At 36.2% G+C, this 23,895-nt stretch overlaps 1 protein-coding gene across 1 annotated transcript in view; it reads left to right on the plus strand.

Moving 5' to 3' along the window:
* Positions 1-10,897: 10,897 nt before the first annotated feature.
* The window catches only part of LOC129241041 (opsin Rh4), a 90,945-nt gene continuing 77,947 nt past the window's right edge, over positions 10,898-23,895 (plus strand). The window contains exons 1-3 of the mRNA XM_054877173.1: positions 10,898-11,098; positions 11,173-11,358; positions 11,446-11,792. Coding sequence (XP_054733148.1) covers positions 11,013-11,098; positions 11,173-11,358; positions 11,446-11,792 — 619 coding nt within the window. The 5' untranslated portion in view covers positions 10,898-11,012. The remainder of the gene's footprint in view (positions 11,099-11,172; positions 11,359-11,445; positions 11,793-23,895) is intronic.

The following is a 23,895-nucleotide window of genomic DNA, read 5'->3' on the forward strand; positions in this document are numbered from 1 at the left end:
TCAGAAGACTAGCTATTACGCAGCGTGTCGCAGGAAAGTTGTTTTACTTCGCAAAACAAATACATATTTTGGGTGTCCACCACGTGAACTTACTGCACACAACTGGCCATGTGAAAAACATGGATTTACCAAATTCAATCCGCAAACTTGATACCCTTAAACTGCGATCGTTTAAAATCAAACGGCTACAGATATTGAATGATGGGAGTGCGTAGAATGAGCACATCTTCTCCTTTAAATTTACCATTAGCTAGCAAACATATTTGGTTGGGGGTTGGGTTGTATTTTTGAGTTATTTAATTTTTTATTACTTTTGAGGCTTAGAAATGGAATACCCAGGTGGCAAAAATCAACATTTTCGACACCTGCTCTTCTTTGCTTTTCATCGAGGTCAAAAAGCTGCCGCAGCGGCCCGGGACATTCGCGACGTGTACTGAGAAGGTGTCTAAGGCGGGTCTACAGCACGGAAATGGTTTGCGACTTTGACACGCTTTTTGTACCGAATCGTCACGAGCGATGAGAAATGGTGCCTATTCATCAAATATACTGAGATGCACTGGGGAATGCTCGAAAAGAATACCACGGTCAACAAAGAGCTCTACATTGCCCAATTACTCCGCGTGAATGAGACTATTCGACTGAAAAGACCTCATCGAAATGGTCACACTATACTCCTTCATGGCATTCTATTACTGCTACAACAACAACGACAACACCAGACCCATGTTGCAAAAGTCATCAAAGCCGCACTCCAAGAGCTCGAATGGGAGGTCGATCCGCATTCGCCGTATTCTTCGGTCCTTGCACCGACCGATTACCATCTTTTCCGCTCCCTGTCAAACCATAAAACTGACTCAACAACTTCTTTAGACTCCAAGCCAGGCGATTTTTGTCGGAGCGGCATCAACAAATTAGTCGATAGGTAGGAAAAGGTTGTAAACGGCAACGGCGAAGATAAAATTAATTAATTTATTGATATAATTATTGTTGCTCTTCGACAAAAACGCTACGAACTTATTTCCCAACCCAATACTTATGCACATATTTCATCATTTTTTGGCTCTACAGCTCTTTGTGAGCTTTGGCCTGCTGCACGTGGGACCTCCATACGTCTCGAACGCTTGCGACTTTTTTCCAGGTTGCTATCCTAAGTTTCTTGATGTCATCCTCTAGTTCGTCTGTCCATCTTCTTCTCGGCCTTCCTCTTGCTCTAGTGTTGAACGCTTTGGCTTCTACGATTTTCTTCTGCGCCCTCGTACCGTCCATTCTTGTAATGTGACCCAGCCATCTTAATGCGCTTTGATGAAACGTATAACATTTTCACCCTTTATCAGTTGATCTAGCTCGTCGTTCCATCTTATCCGCCACTCGCCGTGATCTTTGATTGCTCCGAAAATTCTTCTGAGTACTTTTCGTTCGAAGGCTTGCAGTTTTGTTTTATCTGCTTCAATTAGCGTCCACGATTCAGCTGCATAGCACATACTTAAAGTTTTAAAATAAAATTTTAACAATCAGTTAAACTTTCATTAGCATTTTTACTTTTATAAGCAGATTTGGATTATAAATAGATCATAAACTAATTTATTAACTATGGCAGGAATAAAAGAGATAAGTAAATAGATATTTGTACATTGGTATTCCTTTAAAGCATTTGGGTGCTTTCCAGTATGAGTGCCTATTTAGATCCTGTTTATCTCCCAATCATTGTTGTATTTTTAGGAATATATGTCGTCAAAATCTTCCAGACATACCAGCACAGAACACTCATCATTTTGCCCACATGTCAAGGCACCCCGCATGACACTAACTACCTTTTCATATGCCCCATCAAACCCACTCATCTAACACCCCTCTCCCTCTGGACCCAACCTGTCGAAACTGCAAGCTTCCTGGGCCTACCGTTAGATGAGCTAGACGTAGACGATCGGTGATTACACTACACTGACAGGAAAAAGTTGCTGCTACAACAACAACAACTAGTTATTTTGATCAACTTGATCTGCTTTATGGCTACACAGAGCCAAAATCACCCAATAAAATAGAACAAAAATGATATGAAATCTTTATGGATTTTCTTCAAGAAGAAGCTCTTCATATATTTGTAGAGAAAAACTTGAATTCTTGAAAGAGATATCTTCGAAAAATTATCAAAGATTCTTTTTTATATATCTATAGAGATATCATATATTACCGATAAAATGTTCTTATTAATATATCCAAAGAGATATCACAAGTTATTGAGAAGATAATCTTATTGATATTTTCGTAGAGATATCTTTCAAATTTTAAATGGAGTACCTTTTATTTATTTACCCCAATAGATACCTACAAGAAATAAAATTTTAGTTTTTTTATAAAATAATATAGTTTATTTATTCCTATGCAAACATTATTATTACGTATTATTATAAATACAAAAATATTATTTGTTTTGAATACATTTAGTGCCAATATTTTACAACCTTAATAGTTGAAGTCCATTATTTAGGTCATAAAAATGTGTAGGTGGCCCATAGTTCTTTAAAGTTTATTATTTTATATACATTGCTCGAATCACCTTATAAAACTTATATTTTCCCATTTTTTTAAGCAAAGCGTGACATTATTATTTTTTACTAAAAAATTAATTATTTCATAAATAATATATTTATATTATCGCTCTGAGAGACTATTACTGTATGACCATGTGAAATGCAATGCCTTAAAAAATAAGTACATTTGTTGTTTTATACAAGTTTAAATCAGACACTAATGACACTTGTTTAATATTTTCAATACTTCTAAATATATATTCTTCTTGAAAAAAAAAATACCAGTCTAACGGTTAGACGCGATAGAAGTGAAACCTTCCGTAAAACAAACTGAGAGAGAATGAGACGAAGGCAGCATTAGGAGCGGGATAATTATAGGTTCATTATAATATTGCTATAAAGTTCATATTTTATTCATCCTCAATGTTTTCAATTTCAACAAATGATACGAGTGGCTTATGATAGCTAAAATATGATACAAATGCTTTGGTTTCGATGTTGTCAACATATCTTTGAAATACCGCGTCAATGGTTGTTTTTGATCGTGTTGTCGATTCAGTGAGATTGTTACACATTTTTAAATTGAATGTTGTATTGAGAAAGTCAATTAAAGGAACCGCTGTGTCCAATGCAAAATTTACGTTAAAATCGCCACTTAAAATCATTGAAACTTTATCGTAATATTTTCTAATTAAGTATCCGCGATACTTCTGGTGTATACTTTATTAAATTTTCGTGAATGAATTCCGTGATGCTATTTATTGATTTTTTTTCTGTCGATATTCACGACACTTTTCTGCATTATTTTTCGGCATAATTGCGGTAAATATTTAAAAATGAAAATATTTACGAATATAAAAATACACACGCGGTTGCTATTATGAGCGTCCCCAGCAAAACCTGCGTGACCGAAACTCTAACACAATTACATTTTTTTGAATGTTACAAACACATATGCACGCAGGTTTTGCTGGGACGTGACCGAAACTCTAACACAATTACACATATGCACTCATATTTGTTTGAAAATCGACTTTTTTTTTTGGTTCTCCGTCACCTTTGGAAAATGTGTAAACAGTAAGCAAACTTTATTCATATATTTTTCCTCATTTTTGCATCAGTAAAATTAAACAAACGCCGTAGCCGAATGGGTTGGTGCGTGACTACTATTCAGAATTCACAGAGAGAACGTCAGTTCGAATCTCGGTGAAAACACCGAAATTAAGGAAAACTATTTTTCTAATAGCGCTCACCCCTCAGCAGGCAATGGCAAAACACCGAGTGTATTTCTGCCATGAAAAAAACCTCCTCATAAACATATCATAAAATAAAATAAAATAACTCTATAAAAAAAAATTTTTTCTTGTGATTCGAACCAAAGATTTTGGATCGGAAGCTCACATTGCTAGCCGCTCGGCTATCACGCCATGCTGTCGGCGCTGGCCTAAAAGTTATTTAGTTCGTCGCTACGTTTATATCAACATATAATATAACGCTTCGTAGCCAAGAGTGTCGCTTTTTTCGTTTCACTTTTTCTCAAATCACTCCCAACGATTCTAAAGAAGTTTTCACTTCAAAAATCGTTTTTCAATTAATAATTTGCGAAGCTCAGCGAAGATTTAATAGCCAGAGTTAATGAAATGTTTGCTGTAGGGGAAATGTTTATGACATATTCTTTACGCAGTTGGTGTGCAGCCTCGAATCTAAATGGCCATAGGTATTTCAAGAATGGCCATAAGTATTTCCATTTTATGCCATCGCAACAAATATAAAATTCGGAAACACACGTAATATCAGTTCCAACTGCAATGATTCTGGGTTGACATTTCTCTTTTCTTTCAGCAAATTGATTAATAATGTCCATTACTTTATGTTGAATATCATTCGTTGCTGCTACGAGTGTGACAAAATCATTTTAAGCATCGGCTATAGTAGGTTTGCCGGTTTTATTAAGGCGCTGAAGAGGCAGTAATGCGTGTAGAAGAATTGTGGTAATGCAATATTTAGTATCTATAGAAATAATAATTAAAATAAATTGGAGCAATTAAGATGCAACCAAATACTAACCATTTGAAATATCCTTGTTGTATAGGTGTTTTAAATATAACTCTCTGGAAGGGCGGTCCTTTATTTCTTTTTCAAAAATGTCCAATACGCCTTTATAAAAAGATTCCAATTTAAGAAACAATAAGTTCCCTTGCCTGGGTGAAAGCTTTCAGAGTCTATTTCCGATCTAGTGAAGAAATGAATAAAATTTTGTAAATACAAAAAAATACTTAGTAGCAAATACTTACGAGATCTTAACCATTGTAGTCACAATCCTTAAAGATGGCATCTAAGGAAACGCTTTTTCTAATTTCTGCAACTCTAGTCTTCCATGTGACCAGTACGTTATCACCTGTTCCCATGGACTGCAGTTGTGATGTAGCCAACACTTTCGTTCTATAGTTTCCGAATTACACTGAAAAATTAGCACTTTAGTCCACACGCTTTGCTTGTTAAACTGAAACTGAAAATATAATAAGCATTTACTATGTACTTTCATAGAAATAAAAAAGGAATGCAAGGAGCCGTTATGTTGTGCTACATAAGTAAGCATTTCACTGACATGAATATATTTACATACGCACATACATAGATTCATGTATGCCAATTACTAGAAAATACGAAACAAGACATTTTGAGTTTTGCAAAAGGACAGTTAAGGGGTTAGGGGTAGTCAGAGGCCCGAAAAAATGATGATTTTCACGAATTTTTTTTTGCTACTTAATTAATTTATTTAACAAAAATAAAAACATAGCATAAAAACATCATGTTTTAACTTGACTTCACCAAAATTTCAAAAAAAAAAATTAATAATTGCAAAAGTTATCGCTGTTTGTGTGAAGCCCGTTTCTCCAGAAGTCCCTTGCGGTGAACATCACAAGTCCTTGCAGATTCATCTAAAACCAATCGGACAAGAAAAATTAGTTTTATTAATATATTAGATAATCTTGTGCCTGATCGAAGCTTTTTTTTTTTTTCAAAATGAACAAAATGGCGGCCTCAGAAAATTTTTTCCAGATTTTAGAGCAAAAAACCAACAGTTAATTGTTAAAAAAAAATCGAAATTTTTGAAAAAAAAAAAATCCTTCGATCAGGCACAAGTTTTTTATGTTTTTCAAAAGCTGTATAAATTTTATTGAAATCTACGTAGCGGTTTTTAAGTTACAGTGTTCACCAGTTTGAAAAACATAGTTTTGAGAAAAACGCATTTAAAGTTTTGCTATCGGCTCCGGAGCGGCCGAGCGCCCTTTGTTAATTGTTGAATAACTTCAAAAGTATTTGTCGGATTCACTTCAAATTTTTACACAATATTTCTAAAACATTATACTTTAAGAAAATGCAAAAAAAAAATAAATTTTTTGAAAATTCTAACTACCCTTAAGTTTTAAAAATCGAATTAATAAGTTTTCTTTATAAAAATATTCATAAATATACCTTAAAAAATAAGAAGTGTTCTCTCTTTTCATTTTTTCCCATTTTTTCTCAGAAAGGAAATGAGAAGATTTTCGTATAAATAGCACGTTCAAAAAGAATTGCTACAAAATTAAGGAGAAATTGCACTTAATAATATCAATAAGAATTTCTTAATCAAACCAAAGAGAATTTCACATGATATTTTTTTCGTTTCACACGTTTTGACTACCCCTGAGTCCAAAAACTGCTCATGAAGACAGTCTTATTAATTTTATTAGGTACTTTTTGCTCTGTGTAGACCTATGTAAAGTTGGAGTGAGTTGTTAAAAAAAAACTTCGATTTAAGGGGTTAGGTGGGTTACAGAGGTTCAAGAAAAGGGTATTTTTACTATTTTTTTTAATATATACAATCATATATTTTATTCAAACAATTCAGCATATCAAAGATACATATTTAAACAGTATTTTGTGAAATTTTTATTTAAAAATTCCGAAAACTCAGCCGTTGGTACCTCATCTCCCTTAACGTCTCACAAAAAATGCTCTTGCCGTGGACAGCATAACTCATTATTGGTTCATTTAAAATCAAAAAACCAAAAATATTTCGTTAGTACATGGATAAATCTCGTTACTGGACGAAGGAAAAAAAAATAAAATTTAATTTGAATTTTTGACAGACTTTGAACAAAAAAACACATTTTTTGGTCAAATTTTCGTCACGTGTTGGCTCGAAAAAATTAGTTGTAATAAAAATAAAAAAAAATCCTTCATTCAATAACTTGATAATGTTATTCCAAAGATGTGTGCAAAATTTGAACAAAATCGCTTCATAACTTTTCGAGAAATCGTGTCCACCGACTTAAAAAATCGAGTTTTGAGATAAACGCGTATACCTGCGAAACGCTGCACTGACATGGCGTGATGGGCGGAACTTCTGAAGGGTCTATCTCGTAGAATTTTACTCGGATCAATTTGAAATTTTAGGAGAATATTTTAAACATATTATACTATTTAATAAGACAAAAAAAAAGAAATCGATTTTTTGAAATTTTCAAACCCACCTAACCCCTTAATTTAACGCGCTTACTTACCGATCAAATACTGCTGCACAATTTGAACAGCTGTTTCAACGTTCCAACGACAATCAGTTCAACGTTACCGGAACGTCCCGGATTTATATCCAGCCAAGCATTGTCACTCCAGCAGCACTCCCCGTACATGGACGGGAAATGTTTATGCTCCTACAACCACAACAACAGTTATTTGAAAATGTACTAACTACTACTCATTTTCTTTTATGAATTGCTTCTTGTCATAATCTGATTAAAAGCAAAAACGTCCAGGCTATATTATTTTAAAATTTTAGAAAAATCGCAGCAAATTTGCAACGATTGCAGAGGGCAAAGTAAATACATAAATATTTTTTCTCGCTGTGCAGAAAAGGCTTTGTAGTGTCGTAAGAAAGCTTTGAAGCTTATATTATATTATGGCGTCGTTTGATGGCAAAGCTCTAGTCAGAAGATTTATATTCACACAAATTTGAATATTCTATAAAAACTGCTACAATTTGTTAATAGGACGGAGATGTACCAGAGAACGTAATTTACGTGCTCAAGACTTCATACAGGAAAATTCCCAACTGGATTTAATTGTTTTTGTAAAGGTTCGATTTTTTTAATGCTGTTAGTTCAATTTAAATAACTTTTCAAATGGACCAGATTGATGTAAAGTTTTGTTAAAGGGGAGGAATTTATTTTTTTTTATGTTACCCGATGATCAAGCTATACTCCCATAGTTATTCGGTCGAGGCTTTCTAGGCCGAATGGAATTTTGTTTACTTTTTATTTAAAATATGATAAAGAAGTTATTATTTTAGTTGCGTAGTAAAAGTAGACTGAAAAAGCGGGAGAGGTGGAGACAGATAGACAGAAGATTTGCTACTCGGCTCTCACCCCTGTGCTCGGAGAGTACTGACCCACAATCTGGCATGCGCCGAGAAATGGAACAACACTTGTCGTTCTTTAAAAGAAGGAAGAGAGGCGTATTATCAGAAAGAAGAAACGAGAGGTCGAAATGCGTGAGTGCGAGGAGCTTGAGATGCTGGCCAATAGGAAAAATGCACGAAAATTCTAACAGAAAGTTCGGTGGCTTACAGAAGGTTTTAAGACCGGGGCGTTTTCCTGTAAGAACAAAGACGGCGAACTGGTAACTGACATCCAGAGCAATCTTAAATTATGGAGGGAACACTTCTCGAACCTGTTAATAAGTGATAGCTGCGCATATCACAGAGAATGTGAAGATCCCGATACCCCAATTGCCGACGACGGAATTGACGTTCCGCTACCCTCCCACGACGAGGTGAGAATAGCGATAACGCGGCTAAAGAACAACAAAGGCGCGGGAGCCGACGGGTTGCCGACTGAGATCTTCACGCAAGCCGGCGAGGCGCTGATGAGGTGCATGCGTCAGCATGATGAAAGCATGCCTGCCGATTTGAATTTAAGTGTGCTCTGCCCAATGCAAGAAGGGCGATACTGCAATCTGTGCCTATTATGACGGGATTAGTCTTCTAAATAAAGGCTGAAGCCCACAATCAACTAACTGATTGGAACTGATAAGTGTGGCTTTAAACCTGGAAAATCCACCATCCATCAGATATTCGCCATACGCCATGTCTTGGAAAAGATCCACGAAAGGAGAATTGACAATTAGGTGATGCGCAAGAGAAAAAAGTATCTTAATGTCTTAACTGGCTCAAATGAAATGAAAAATGCAACCGCCTTATCCGCTATCAGATCTTGGACAGAGACAGGTACCTGTAAGTAAAAGAACTGTTGTGCTGGCCACCGCATTGGTGAAGGTACTTGATCGCTTTGGCCACTTTCAATCTGCCCGTTTATTGTTCCGCACTGGACGACTCATTCATAACGGAGTCGTGTGTTTAACTTCTGGATCTACAAAAAACTTCGTGTGTGAAGTGATCATCAATGGAATTGAATCAGCACAAGGAGGCCAGTTTAGAGGTTAGACGTTACTTCCACTTTCATCCCATTGCTAAAATCAATGCTTTGGTTTTGCCAAAAACTTACCATCTGTGCGGACTGTAGTGTCGAAGTTGTAGGTATGTAAAATTCATTTCCTCCATTCCTCCCGAGATCGAAAGTAGGTGGCAAAATTCCTGTTGAATGTGACAGTTGGGATGATGTAATCAGTCCTCCCCGAGGTGAACTGAGTTTGTCGCAATAATGACTGGCATGTCCATAACCTAAATGCGATCATGGTTGCCATCTTCTTGATATATCGATCTATGTCTTAAGAGCCCCCCAATGATCTGACTGCACCGACCGTTATTTCACAGGCTGATCTTTGTATTCTGCCAAGTAGCTTGATATTGTAATCTCTTCCAAGAGCTTTCTTCCAAACTACCGAACCGTATGTTAAAATTGGTTGTTGTTGTTGTAGCAGTATACTTAACCCTCTGAGTGTAGTATAGATTACCGATCTCATCTAACAATAGGCGTCCAGGAAACTTGCTATTTCGACAGCTTGGGTCCAGAGTTCCCTCGGCTGTTAGATGAGTGGGTTTGATGGGGCATGTGAAAAGGTGGTTAGTGTCGTGCGGAGTGCCCTCACATGCTGGACATATATTGAGTATGTCGTGGTCAAATGTGGATAGGTAGGAATTTAACCTGCTACAGTATCCAGAACGTAATTGTGCCAAGGTTACGCGGGTTTCTCGGGGTAGCTGGACCTCTTCATCAGGTATGACTGGTGGTTGGACTCCGATAACGACATTCGGCAACGGTCGAGAGCTTAAGAAGGTGGTGAGTGTCTCCCGATGAGTTTCGTTAATTGTCTGTCTAAACACTGTCCGGTCCAGTAGTTGTCGGTAAAATTGGTCGCATAACCGCCTTATACAGACATAAAGTATATTTAGATTGACGACCCCGCCTTCTTCCCAGCATACGTTAGCAGGCATACAGAGAAACGTCTGCTTTTCTTACCCATTCTTCAATGTTCATTCTCCAGCTAAATCTGGAGTTCAAGTTTACTCCTAAGTACTTTGCGCTGGACGATACACTTCTTTAATTTTTTGGTGATTCAAACATCAGTTGGAGTTTCAATCGTCTGACTGTACCTCACATAGGTGGATATGGGAACACCGATATCAAACGCGTAAGATATCATTCGAAACGCGTATTGGGCTCGACTTTACGGAATCGGCAGAGGTAGAGAAGCCTGCATTAAAAGTCCGCAAGTGCACACAATGTGGAGCTTCTAACTCCGGACACTTTATCGCGGCTGAACGAACCATCGAGATGGATCCCAGAACGTGACGGGTAAGGGATCAGTGGAAGTCTGCACAAAGGATGGAAGCAGGGCATTTCTGCGATTGACCGATTCTGCGCCTTGTTGATTTTCAGCCACGCACGAAGTGGAAATTGTGCGGTATGGTCAGTTAGTAGGACGTCCTTAATACGGCTCGTAGTACTAAAAATTCTAAACACCGTTTTTTGCAACATTAACCTTGTAAATTTCACTGATTTACTTAATTGCGTTCATGCGTACATTTGTATGGATGGATGTGCATAATCGTCAATCATCGTGTGTATGTGTACCTGTGTGTATGTCTGTATATATTTATCTTGAATTTTGTACATCTGTCAACACGTTGAATGTCATAACAAAAAGTCATCGATTTTAGAAAAAATCAATCCGCCTTGTCAGCACATTCTTAGCTAATACGCGCATGAACCTCTCTTTTGCCCACCGAAATCTCGGCTAATCCAATGCGCCCGGCTGGCTTGGCTAATCCATTTTGAGCTTTGTAAAAATCAGTGCCGATTTATGACAAAATGTTAGTATAAAAGCCATTGCAGCGGATCAGTACAATTCTGTCAATGTTGACCAGTGAAAGTGTACACTGTGAGCCGGGAAAAAAGTGAACCCAACAGTTTCGAAAACAACACAACCCAGTGCTGTTTTGGATAATTTTGGTTTGATTTTTGGTGGTTGCTTGATATGGATATGGATATGGAATATCCGTATAGCTTATCGAATCCATTTGGCAATGTATCGACGGTGGCGACTTTGCGTGCTGAGGCAAGGTGCTGTGGACTAAAATTTTCCTTTCATTTATCGTCTAGTGCATTCTACTCACTAACTAACTGTACACCTTTAGAATGTCATCGGATGTGCGGCTAATCGGTTGGAATGTACCGCCGGAAGAGTTGCGTCATATACCCGATCATTGGCTGAAGTATCCGGAGCCACCAGCTTCCATACACTATATGTTGGGCACGCTGTACATATTCTTTACAACCGTGTCGATGGTTGGCAATGGCGTCGTCATATGGGTTTTCTCAGCGTGAGTATTAGCAGTATTAACTATTAGCTAGAAATTAACAGAATGTGAGCTTATTTCCATATTTATGGTGTTTCCCTCCTCTTCCAGTGCGAAATCTTTGCGTACACCATCAAATATTCTCGTCATCAATTTGGCCATTTGTGATTTCTTCATGATGATGAAGACACCCGTCTTCATCTATAATAGTTTTCACAGAGGCTTCGCTTTGGGCAATTTCGGCTGTCAGGTATATGGCATACTCGGTGCCTATACAGGAATTGGTGCATCTACGATGAATGCATTCATTGCCTACGACCGTTACAATGTCATCACGAAACCAATGGAAGGCAAAATGACGCATGGCAAGGCGATTATGATGATTATGTTTGTCTATGTTTATGCCACGCCGTTCGCTATTGCGTGTGCAACTGAGAGTTTTGGCAGATTTGTGCCAGGTAGGTGAATGGCTTATCTTCTTAATGTTTTATTGTAAGAGTTGTGCAAACTAGTTGTACAAACCAGGCGATAAAAAGGGTGAACAATTATAAGGAGTGATCAATTTAGAGATATCGAATTTTACAGTCTGTGCCAGAAGAAAATAACCGGTTCTTTTCTTGTACCTTAAAGTAGGTATATTTCGTTCTGCTTTTTGCTGCATAAAAGTTCCACTCAAGGGCTACAACGCTAGTGCTAACTCAGGTTAGTGTCGTTCGAAACTTTCCCGTGGAAGCAACCAAACAAAAATGAGTGAGAAGTACGCGAAGCGTTTTGAGGTGGTATTTTTATGCACGCATTCGAAAGGGCCGAAATTATCTTACGCCGCGGCTGCAAAAGTAATTAAAAAATTAAAAAAGTTTGTTGTGATGTAAGGTGTAAAAATGTTGATGACTTTTCCGAGCGCGGCTTGAAGCGAGTGACGACAGAAAAGCAGGATAAGTTGATCGTCCAACTTTTTAAGCGGGACCCTTCTTTGTAACTATGACAAGCACGCCCAGTTCTGACTAAAAAGGGAATAGATGTGAGTATCAACACTATCGAACGTCGACTGAAGGAGGCGAACATATCCTACCGTCCCACATCAACAAAACCACTGCTCTCAGAAAAACACATTGAGAAACAACAAAACAAGAAAATGGTGTCACTGTATTGGACTGGCCTTCCCAGTACCCAGACGCTAATCCCATTGAAAATGTGTGGGGAACTATGAAAACGCATCTTGCCGGAAGGCCAGTCCATGATTTAAGTTCGCAAAATCTGGTCCTCTTTGTCGACTAGCTACGCAGAAAAGCTGGTACAAAGCATGAACCCGACTAGTATTACAATGAGGCATGCCGAAGAATCAGTTAGGCCCGAATTAGGCAGGCCTTACTGAGGCACGCCTCACTATTACCTTACCAGGCCCACGTTAGGCAAGGCAAAGACTGGCATGCCAGAACAATACCAAATTTGGTTGTGGTCACGAAAATCTGTTGCAGTGTCTCACTTAGGCATAAATTGGAATCCCTAACTGATTTGTAGAAAGGAATCCGGAGTATTACCGAAGTTCGGTTTTTCGAACCTGCGCCTAACGAGGCAGATGTGTGGCGTTACTTTCGGGACTTGGGCCTGGTATGTCTGCCTTATGAGGCGCAAATTTGGAATGCGGTCTGCCTTATTTGCGCCTTATCACCGCCTTACCAAAATTTCTAGTCGGGAAGAAGATGCCAGGCTATACTCGAAAACGATGGGACTACACGGCTCATTGAGTAATTGCGACTCGTAGTTTTGAACCAACTTTCATGTAATAAAAATTTAAATATATGTCTTTTATACTTCATAAATAATTGCGGTACCTTTTTTCTGACACAGACTGTAAATTGAAACAAAACAACGAGAAACCAAAATGATTGGGCAATCTTAATGGCATTCATGAAATGTTGTCCGCAACTGTGCCGTAATTCGACCATCCATAAAAAACCATTTTGAATAACTTGCGATCCTGCAGGACTTTCAGTCGGTTTCGAGTGAATAGCCTAGTAATGTTGGCTTCCGGTACCCCAATCGAAGCTAATTTATCCACAAAGCATTTAGACTTTACAAATCCTCACAAATAATAAAAGTACAAAAATATGATATCACACGATCTTGATGGCGAATCCACTGATCCGAGAAGTGAGACAAATTGCTCACTGAAACGACGACGCATTAAATCCAAGTACCGCCCTATTTTTAGAACCAAATGTTGTGGCGATCACAGGCTTCAATTTCCGGCATCAAAACGTTGTCTATCGCGGCGCGTTAGCGTTCGCCATTGACCATTACATTAGCGCCAGCCTCGTCTTTGAAGAAATATGGCCCAATGATTCTTCGAGCCCATAAGCCGCACCAAACGGTTGTTTTCAATGGATGGCTGTTCTTGAATGGCTTCGTATTGCTCTTCAGCCCAAATATGGCCATATTGCTTTTTCATGTAGCCATTAAGCCAAAAATGGGTCTCATCGCTGAGCACCATAAGTTGGCCTGAGCGCGCGATTTACGTGTTTTGCCGTTAAGTTGCGTAAAAAAAAAAAACTAAATTCTGTTTTTGATTATTAAAATTTATTTATTTAATTCAATACAACAAACTACTCCAATGGAAGGGAGGAATCAGACTGACTTTATGCTTTTACTTCAAGTTTAATCAAAGCTTACATATTTGCTTACTCGATATATTCTGTTTTTCTTACTTGCTAAATTACATTGGCTTATGAAAAAATACTTATTAATATTACATTTTAGTGTGGGAACGGAAATGCTGATACTACAATATTTATTGTAGTGGACAGTAAAGTTAGTTAATTTTGGAACGGTTGCAATTCCTGGAATTGCGACCGAAAAATAATTTTGATTTGTGAATTTAATAATAATTTTTGCAAACAAAACGGAAGTTGGTTTAATATTACATTTTGTCTTTAGTTATACTTGTAATGAATTCATCTATGCTTGGTTTTATATATGTAATGCTTGGTTTTACATATGTAACTTCTCCCTCCCTTAAATTAGAATTCTCCTGAATTCTTTTATTTAATTTAATAGTTATACGTTTGTGTTTATTGATGACAACAATGACAATTATTAGAATTATGATAATGCTTAGTACATTGCAGATATGTGAGATTTTACTATGAATTTTCAATTTAAAAATATTTTCTATATTTGATCTATTTTCCTCCAATATTTCATCGAATGTAATTTTTTTTGTAAAGTTCCGAATGTCTTCATATTTTACACTTTCAATATTTTCTTCTATGTTTTCGATATAATTTGAAAAATAGTAGTCACTAATTTTAATTGAACAATTATTATATCTTATGATATAGTTTCCGTTCATAATTGGTTTCTCTTTATTACATGTTTGATTCATTTGTAAATTTACAGCATTTTTAACAATAATCGTTTTTACGTCTATGGCTAGAATTTCAAGATCCCTATTTCTGGTGAGGTGACAGTTTTGTTTTAATATACAGTGTTTACTTGGTTTCAATCTTTTTAAAGATTTATTTTCTTCAAATAATAAAGTTTTATTTGCATAAATGAATATTTCTTCTATTTTTGCTTCTATTTCATTATTTTCTTTATTAGGTATTGGAATAACCTTTCTTATTTTTACATATTCAAAGTTTTTAGGTATTTTAATGCCGAATATTAGGTAGGTGTTATTTAAAATGGCTGTGCCTAATTGTAGATACTTAAGCTTATTATAATCAATATTATATTTTACTATTTCTTCACTAGTTAAAATATTTGGGTGTAATATTCCAACAACATTTTCTTGTATTTGCTCAATTTTAATAGGTCTATGAATAAGTTCGTGCGGTTTTTTTCGAAATTTGAATTTCGGATCATTCCCATGGCTTTTAAACGTTTGGAAATGGTTGATTGATCAACTCCCAAAGTTTTTGCAACCTCTTCTTGCGTTTGAGCCGGATCTTGATCGAGCAATTCCTCCAATTCGGTATCCATGAACTTTGGCGGCGCGGCCAAAATCACCACTTTTAAAGCGTGCAAACCACTTCTGGCACGTTCGCTCAGCTAGAGCATGCTCACCATAAACTTCCACCAAGATACGATGACTTTCGGCTGCTTTTTTCTTCATATTAAAGAATTCCCCGCAAAAACACATTATTTGGCACGAAATTCGACATTTTCAAGTGTGGTAAAAATATTGTTGTTTACGCTTCAAATAAAAAACTTATACTGACGTTTGTACCTTACGACAGTAGCTCTCCAATGAATGTTTGGAAATGTGGATCGATGGAATAATAATCAAGTTACGCCATCTGTTGTAAAACCGCACGAACTTATTATTACTTTTTAATAACTGAATCTTTGTATACTGGTCTAAGTATAAATTTTGTTTATATTCGTCATACATAAATTTATTAATAGAATTAAGTTCTTTTTCAATTTTTACTCTATCACTTTTAACAATTTCTTTGAGATGCTCTATAGCTGAACTGAAATAATTGTTTATTTTGATTTGTTGGTTCATTGTGTCATTCGTCTGTAAAAAGTGCGTTTGTATATTTTGTCTACCGTCTTCGTCCATTGTACCAAAAAACCATTTTGACATACTACCTATTGCATTAATTAGTCCGCGTTTATTTCTAGTTTTTACTGGCATGAGCGTTAGTAACTTATTCCTTATGTCTAACAACTCTCGTTGTAGTGTCTCTTTATTTTCTAATTTCATTAATATTATATTGTCCGTCATTTCGTTGATAATAGTTTCTTGTTTGTAAACGTCAATCATGTGTAGTACTATGTCACTATCTTTGGGTATTTCTTGGTTTCTAATTTGTAAATCTATAAATCCTGTTTGTTCCGTTAGTTCCGTCAAAGTCATTATACCTTTACATTGTCGTATTGTTAGTATTATTGCTATCATCATGATCCATGTCTGTAAGTTTTAAAGGTCGTTTAATATTGTTAGGATGAATGTTTTCTAATTTTTCCTTCCTATACTTTGGTTGTTCTTTATGCCTAACCGCTTTATAGTTCTTTATGAATCCTTCTATTCTTTCTTCTTTATAGTCTTCCCTGGTTTTATTTAGATTGCTTATAATTTTATGCTTCCTTGCTTCTAAATTGTTTTTTATTATTTCCGGATCTATTTTATTGTCATGTACTTCGTTTGGTGTACATTTTATTGTTGAATGGAATCTATCATTGTAATTTCGTATGGCTTTCTGTATTAAGTGTTTAATTGATAACCCTTTTTCTAATTTATATAAAATTCCAAACTTTTCCGCGATCGTGTTGTGAAACCTTTCAATATCGGCATTGCCAGTATGGCTATTAGGTTTTGTAAGATGAAACTCTACATTTTCAGTGTCCAAAAATTCTCTTATTCTCGCGGCCTTAAATTCGTTATCTGCAATTATTTTCCTTGGTTTCCCTAATTTAGCAAAATGTTCTTCTAACTGTTCAACAATGGTAATATGATTTCTATCATTCAAGAGGTACGCTGCTCCGAATTTTGAGAATTTATCTATAACTGTTAAAAAGTGGTTTCCCTTCATAATATACGTATCTATGTGAATAATTTCATTTTTCTTTACTGGCGTTTCTGAGAAATTCAATTTCGGTTTTATAGGCTTCCTATCATATTTGACCTCTTGGCAAATTTCACATTGATTTATAACCAAGTGAACCAATTCAGTAAACAGGGTAATAGATTTTATTTTTTATTTGATTGTATGTTTCTAAAATACCGGAATGTAAACTTTCTCTAACATGGTAAAAGGAGATTTGTTTTATGGCTTCAACCTCTGTTTCAATGTCTTGTGCTCTTTTTGTACACTTAGTGAATTGAAGTTTGTTGTCATTCGAATACATACTAATCAGTTTTTCTTGTACTATGTTATAGCTGTGGTCGGTTAGTTCCGAAAATATTCCAATTTTTCCTTTTAGAATATATCTTCTGAAAATTTCTCCCATTTGTTCAAAATCACTCTCTGCAATAAAAATTATTCTCTTCCCATGTATTTCTTTATATTCTTCTGTTTTATTATTCGTTAAGATTATTTGAGTTTTATATTTATTCACGATTTCTTCTTTTATAAAAAAATGATCACCCAAATTCTCCTCTGCTGAATGTACTGTTGCCATGCTTACGTTGTCTTCCTCCCCATCGAGCGAAATTAGGTTTATGCTATTGGAACTGTCATCATCTTCATATTTTAAAATATTATCTTCACTTTTTTCTATTCTACTGAGAAAATCCGCTACTTTGTTCTCTCTACCTTTTATATAGTCTACTTCGAAATCGTACTCTCCTAGTTTGAGTATCCATCGTTGGTGTCTTGGCGATATATCCTTTCCTTTGTATTTTGTACATAAAAACTTAATGGGTTGATGATCAGTAAGAATTTTAAATTTCTTACCATACAAATATGGTCTCAGGTAATTTACACTCCACAAAATTGCTAAAAATTCTTTGTCTGTTGCTGAATAATTTCTTTCGTGATTGTTTAATGTTCTGGATGCGAAGCAAATCGGGTGTCCTTCCTGTGAAAGGACAGCACCAATTGCATAATTGGATGCATCCGTAGTTAATGTGAACTGTCTATCAAAATTGGGATATCTTAATATTGGATGAGAACTAATCAGTTGTTTTAACTTTTCAAACGCTTCGACATAGGTAGGGTCTTTTGTATTCACTTTTACGCCTTTTTTTAAATATTTCGTCATCGGTTGGGCCACTTTGGCGTAGTCTTTTACAAACTTCCTATAGTATCCTGTAAGACCCAGAAAGCTTTTGATCTGTTCTGTTCTTGGTATATCTAATTCTTGAATTACTTTTATTTTATTTGGATTGGGTTTTAGTCCTTCACTTGTCAAAATATGACCTAGAAATTCGGTTTCCTTCTTCATAAAATTACACTTGTCTATTTGTATTTTTAAATTTGCGTCCTCTAATACTTTGAAAATATCTGTTATTGCTTTTACATGTTCTTTTAGAGATGTACTAAATATTAGGATGTCGTCCAGATAAACAACACATGTTCTGTTAATGAATTCGCGTAATGTTTCATTCATAAGTCGTTGGAATGTCGCTGGGGCATTTTTCAGTCCAAACGGCATTCGTATAAATTCATATAGTCCGTGGGGTGTAACAAAAGCCGTCTTTTCCCTGTCTTTTTCTTCTATTAAAATTTGATGATATCCCTTAGCTAGATCTAGGGTTGTGAAGTATTGTGCTCTTCCTAGCTTGTCCAAAATTGAGTCGATGTTTGGTAGTGGAAATTTATCATCTATTGTTATTTCATTTAATTTCCTATAATCCACTACTATCCTGTACTTTTTTTCTCCTGAATTATCTAACTTCTTTGGTACAACTATTAATGGGCTCGCATATCGAGAGCAACTTTTTCTGATTATACCCTGCTCTTCCATTTCCTTGATTTGTCGTCTTACTTCAGCTTCATGTTGTGGTGGATACCTGTATAATTTAGCATTTATCTGTTCGTCCGTCGTTGTTCTAATCGTATGTTTTATATTCATTGTACTAGTCAGTTTGTCACCTTCTTTAAAGAACAAATTTTTAAATCTATTTAAAATTTTCATGACTTCTTTATATTCTTCAGTATTCAGATGTTCCAGATGTAACCTATTCCAGTCAAAATTGACTCCTTCCAGAGTACATATTTGGAGACTTTTGTATGGGTTTACTATAAAATTTGTTATCTTGTTATTGAAAGAAACATTTCCGTCTACTAAATTTATCATTGTGTTAAAACAATTTAATAGATCGGTCCCCATTATAAAACTATATGTTCTTCTTCTTAACTGGGCGACTTTCCACTTAATCTTTGCGTCTTTCACATTAAATTCTTCGGGTGCATCTGAGATGACCTCGAATTCAATTATACCTTTTCCTAGTATTGTTTTAAATTCGATCGGTTGTCTTAACGGTATTTTTCTAAAATCTTGTATATCTTTATTTATTATACTTACACTTGCTCCTGTGTCTATTAAGGCAGTATATTTTTTATTGTTTATAGTAAGTTCTATGATGGGTAAGTAGTCTGAGGTTGTTTCCGAAAAAAAATATTTTCGTGATTTTGGTTTTCTCTAACATTGTTATCTTTTTCATTATGTTCCATTGTTTCCCTTAGATATTGCCCAGGTTGAGTCAAGCGATTTTGGCTGACATTTGGCCTGGGGTTTCCCATCTGTGGGATTCTTTGAAAATGATTTACCTCGATATTATCTATTTCCATCGGCTCGCTCCGGTTTTGCCCGGTTTGATTCCAGCGATAATGGCCGGAATTTGCCCTGGGATTTCCTACCTGTGGAGACCTCTGGAAATTTCCTGAAGTATTTTTTGGGACTTTAAAGTGTCCAGAATTAAAATTTCTATTCATATAATTATTATCATACCTGTTTTTATATTTATTAAAATTGTTATTATAATTATTAGGGCGGTTATAGCTTTGAATTTCATTCTGATTTCTATTATAATTCATATTTGCATTATTGTATTTATTCACCTTAAATTTTCTATACTCTGGTCGAATGCAACTGTCTTCGTATCTACGTCTGGTCATTATGTCCAATATGTTGCCTAAATCCCTCATATCGTATATTTTATCGAGCAAGGTGCCTTGCGACATTTCTTTAATTGTATTTATTAATATACTATCTATGTTACTCAAATCTATACCATGATCGTCCCTATGGTAAATTACTAATTCGTCCGCTTTATATTTAATATTCTGAATTTCTATAGCTAGTTCACTTACCGTTCTTACACATAAGTTGTTAATTTTTTTGTATATTTGATGTGGCTCCGTATCCGGCCTGTATCTAAGTTTTAGCAGTTTTTTAATCAGCTGCCAGTTGTCTGGTGTCGGTATATTTATGATGACGTCCTTGGCCTGTCCTTGTATGACTTTGTAGAATATTGTTCGGACTGCTTCCTTTTTTAGACTTTCCTCTTGTATGGTTGATAACAGGTATTCTATGCTACTGAAGAAGCTGTTGACCGTGACTTCTCCTGTCCCGGTAAAAGTTGGCATGTGGTTTATCATTTTGAAGATGTTTTCTCTTTTGCCGTTATCCTGTATTTGGTGTTGTTGCTGTAGTTGGTGTGTCTGCTATTGCAAATCTAGGTAGGCTTGTCGTAAGCTTTCCAACTGCTGATCTTTCCTGGCCAGTTCTTCGGCCACGCTGACGGAGGTAATATGAGTCTGCTCTTCCATCCTTCTCCGTTTGTCGAATGTTTGTTGTCTTTTAGTATACAGTTTTAGAGAAAAAAAAAATTTTATAGTGGTGTCTAATTTGCAAAAAATGTTCACTGCACTATTTTTTGGTTTAGTGGTGTTCAAATTGCCTAAATTGTCACTGCACTATTTTTTCTTTTTAGTTTTAGTTATCGTATGTTTAGTTATACCCTGGAGGGTCCGGTCAACTCCTGAGTTGGCTACGGATTCGCAGGATTAGGTTAGGTGTTAAAAATTATTTTTATTATTTTTATTTCCCGTAATTCGTTTCACTGGATCCTTTTAAACACGACTGCGCCATTTACGTGTTTTGCCGTTAAGTTGCGTAAAAAAAAAAACTAAATTCTGTTTTTGATTATTAAAATTTATTTATTTAATTCAATACAACAAACTACTCCAATGGAAGGGAGGAATCAGACTGACTTTATGCTTTTACTTCAAGTTTAATCAAAGCTTACATATTTGCTTACTCGATATATTCTGTTTTTCTTACTTGCTAAATTACATTGGCTTATGAAAAAATACTTATTAATATTACATTTTAGTGTGGGAACGGAAATGCTGATACTACAATATTTATTGTAGTGGACAGTAAAGTTAGTTAATTTTGGAACGGTTGCAATTCCTGGAATTGCGACCGAAAAATAATTTTGATTTGTGAATTTAATAATAATTTTTGCAAACAAACGGAAGTTGGTTTAATATTACATTTTGTCTTTAGTTATACTTGTAATGAATTCATCTATGCTTGGTTTTATATATGTAATGCTTGGTTTTACATATGTAACTCGCGCGATAAACACTTCTCACAGAACCTCGATTTTCGTAATACAATTTTACTATGATATTTGTAAACGTTGGTGAGACGTAAGTCTTCCCATGATGAAATGTCAATGAATACTGAAAAAATTATGTATTTAGTTTGACAGTAGTCACGCGAGATCTGTCAAAAACCCCTTATTGGGAAGATCTGTCAAAAAACCCTTATTGCCTTCAATCTAATAACCCATTACATACAGGTATAATCCCATTAACATTTTTATACCAGTGCGCACAAGTGCACTAGTGCAGCGACTCCAACCCTTCTTTAATGGGAGAGTTGTGACATGACCAGATTTTCTGAAAAAAAAACGTCCATTTCCTTTGAGGTGCTTCTTCCGCGAACACCTTTTGTTGGCTTTAGCTCGTCTTGGAACAGCTGTACTGTAGTTTACTGTTTTATTTTCGGCTCATGGATAAATCCAAGATTCGTCATCTGTTACGATGTCGCAGACGTGCTTTGAAACAACGCGGCTGAGTTTCACTTGAACATTTCTTTACATTGTCAAATTATTTGGTATTCAATAAGATCGAATATGCTTCACGACCAAATGTTCATGGCTGGTGCTACTAGAGGACTATCTCCACTGCATATTTTCTTTAAAAAATGTGTAGCCAGAAGTGCATTGAAGATCTTACATGGGAAAGACCTTCCTGACCTCGATCATACAAGTATCATAACAGAGATGCCGGATCAGAATATAATCAGTTCATTAACAGACTATATGATTCCAAAACGTGAACTGGGAGAGCTTTGGGTCGATCCCAGAAGACTCGAATGATTCACAGACGGTTCGAAACCAAATACTGGAGCCAGTACGGGAATCTATGAGCCAAGAATGAAAATCTGTGAAGTCGAAACTAGTGTATGAATGCTTTAATATCCTAAACCAACTTAGTGCAACAAATAAAATTGTACTATGGGTTCCGCGGCAGACTAATCACCTAACCTGTCAGAAAGCAAATAGATTAACGAAACCAACGCAAGACTGAGTCTTCTCGAGGCCCTATGCTCCCGAGTGGAGTGAACAAGGAAAAAAAAACTGTGTTCCGGATGGCTCTGGAATAAAATGGTTATAAAATTGCTGATAAAATCTTTAGGGCGACACCATACTATGGTATCTACTGAGCGGAAGCTAAATGCAGAGTAAATAGTTGACAGAATACTCAAAGTATTACCCAAGTCACACAAGAACTGCATCAAGACAAAACGCTTATAAGGCCTTTTACCAACAATAGGAAGCTGCATGACTTGCGTAAAGTAGACATAAGGGAAATAGTTGGTTTTCTGACAGGTCACTATTACTTAAATTACCATCACTCAAAAATTAACATTGGGAATGAGGAATACGATAGCTAAAAATTTCCAGAGAAAAATTATCCAACAACCCATTTTTGCGCAGATTTAACAAAACTATTATGGATTTAAGTTTGACAAAAGAGCAGTGCAGAGCAATGCCGATGAATCTGGCTTACTTTGAAAGGCTTACCGAAAGCCTTCCGTCGCTTAACTGGCCGTCTTTTGACAACGTACTTGAAGTAAATTAGACTCGATAGATGCAAAAAATGTTGTTCCTTCGTAATATTTTGGTGGGTAGTATCTTGCAAAGGCGTTCCATCTTTTCATTTCTGTGCGAAGAAAGGGTTAAGACCAAGGCAAAAGTGTACCAGGAGGACGTCTTAGTAGGCCTGGTGAAGCAGATCAGCAGTACGCTTTTCAATGGAGGGCATTGGATCTTCCAGCAAGATTCCGCTCTAGGCAAGAACCACCCAGTCCGCCCAGCAGTGACTAAAAAACAATATTCCTGGAATCATAACTGCACAAGAGATGGTCTGTCGAAGACCTCACACAAATTTGAAGAGTCTCAAACAATCTTTGGTGCGAAACTATGAAAACCGTGCGTGCTGCAATAACTGAATGGCCTAATCCTTTAAAGGCTTGTGTAAAAGCAAATGGTGACCATTTCGAATGAAAGTCTACAATGGACTTAATTGTAAAAGAATTTATGGCAGGACTAAGTACATACATATATGCAAAAGTCCGTTCGGATTAAGCTTCGTGAAGCTGACTATTTAAAGGTTGTGGTATTGACACAAAATTGGGCCGCAGTATTTGCAGACGAAAAACACTCCCAACTTGGCGAACTAGAGTAATATTTGTCAATCTTGAAAGACGCTCCGCTCCGAGATGTCTCAACTGCTTAATTTAATTGGGAATTTCCTGCATCATCTTTTACCCGTTAGAGCCATTGAAAATCATGCGGCGCCAGTAAAAAGTCGAATGGTTTGGCAAAGCTTAAAGGTACTGGTATAAACATACATTTGAACAAAAAAATGTTCAGTACGCCGAGAAGAATTTATTCAGCCATGTCTCTTTGTCCATCTACCTGCCCACCCATCCGTACACACGACAACTCGAGTGAGATACATAGGTCTCGTTTGGTCCAAACTGGAGTTTGAGAGTCACGCCAAGGCAATTTTTCCTAGTAGCAGG

Source organism: Anastrepha obliqua, chromosome 3 (genome assembly GCF_027943255.1).
Source record: "Anastrepha obliqua isolate idAnaObli1 chromosome 3, idAnaObli1_1.0, whole genome shotgun sequence".
NCBI classification, from domain to species: Eukaryota; Metazoa; Arthropoda; class Insecta; order Diptera; family Tephritidae; genus Anastrepha; species Anastrepha obliqua.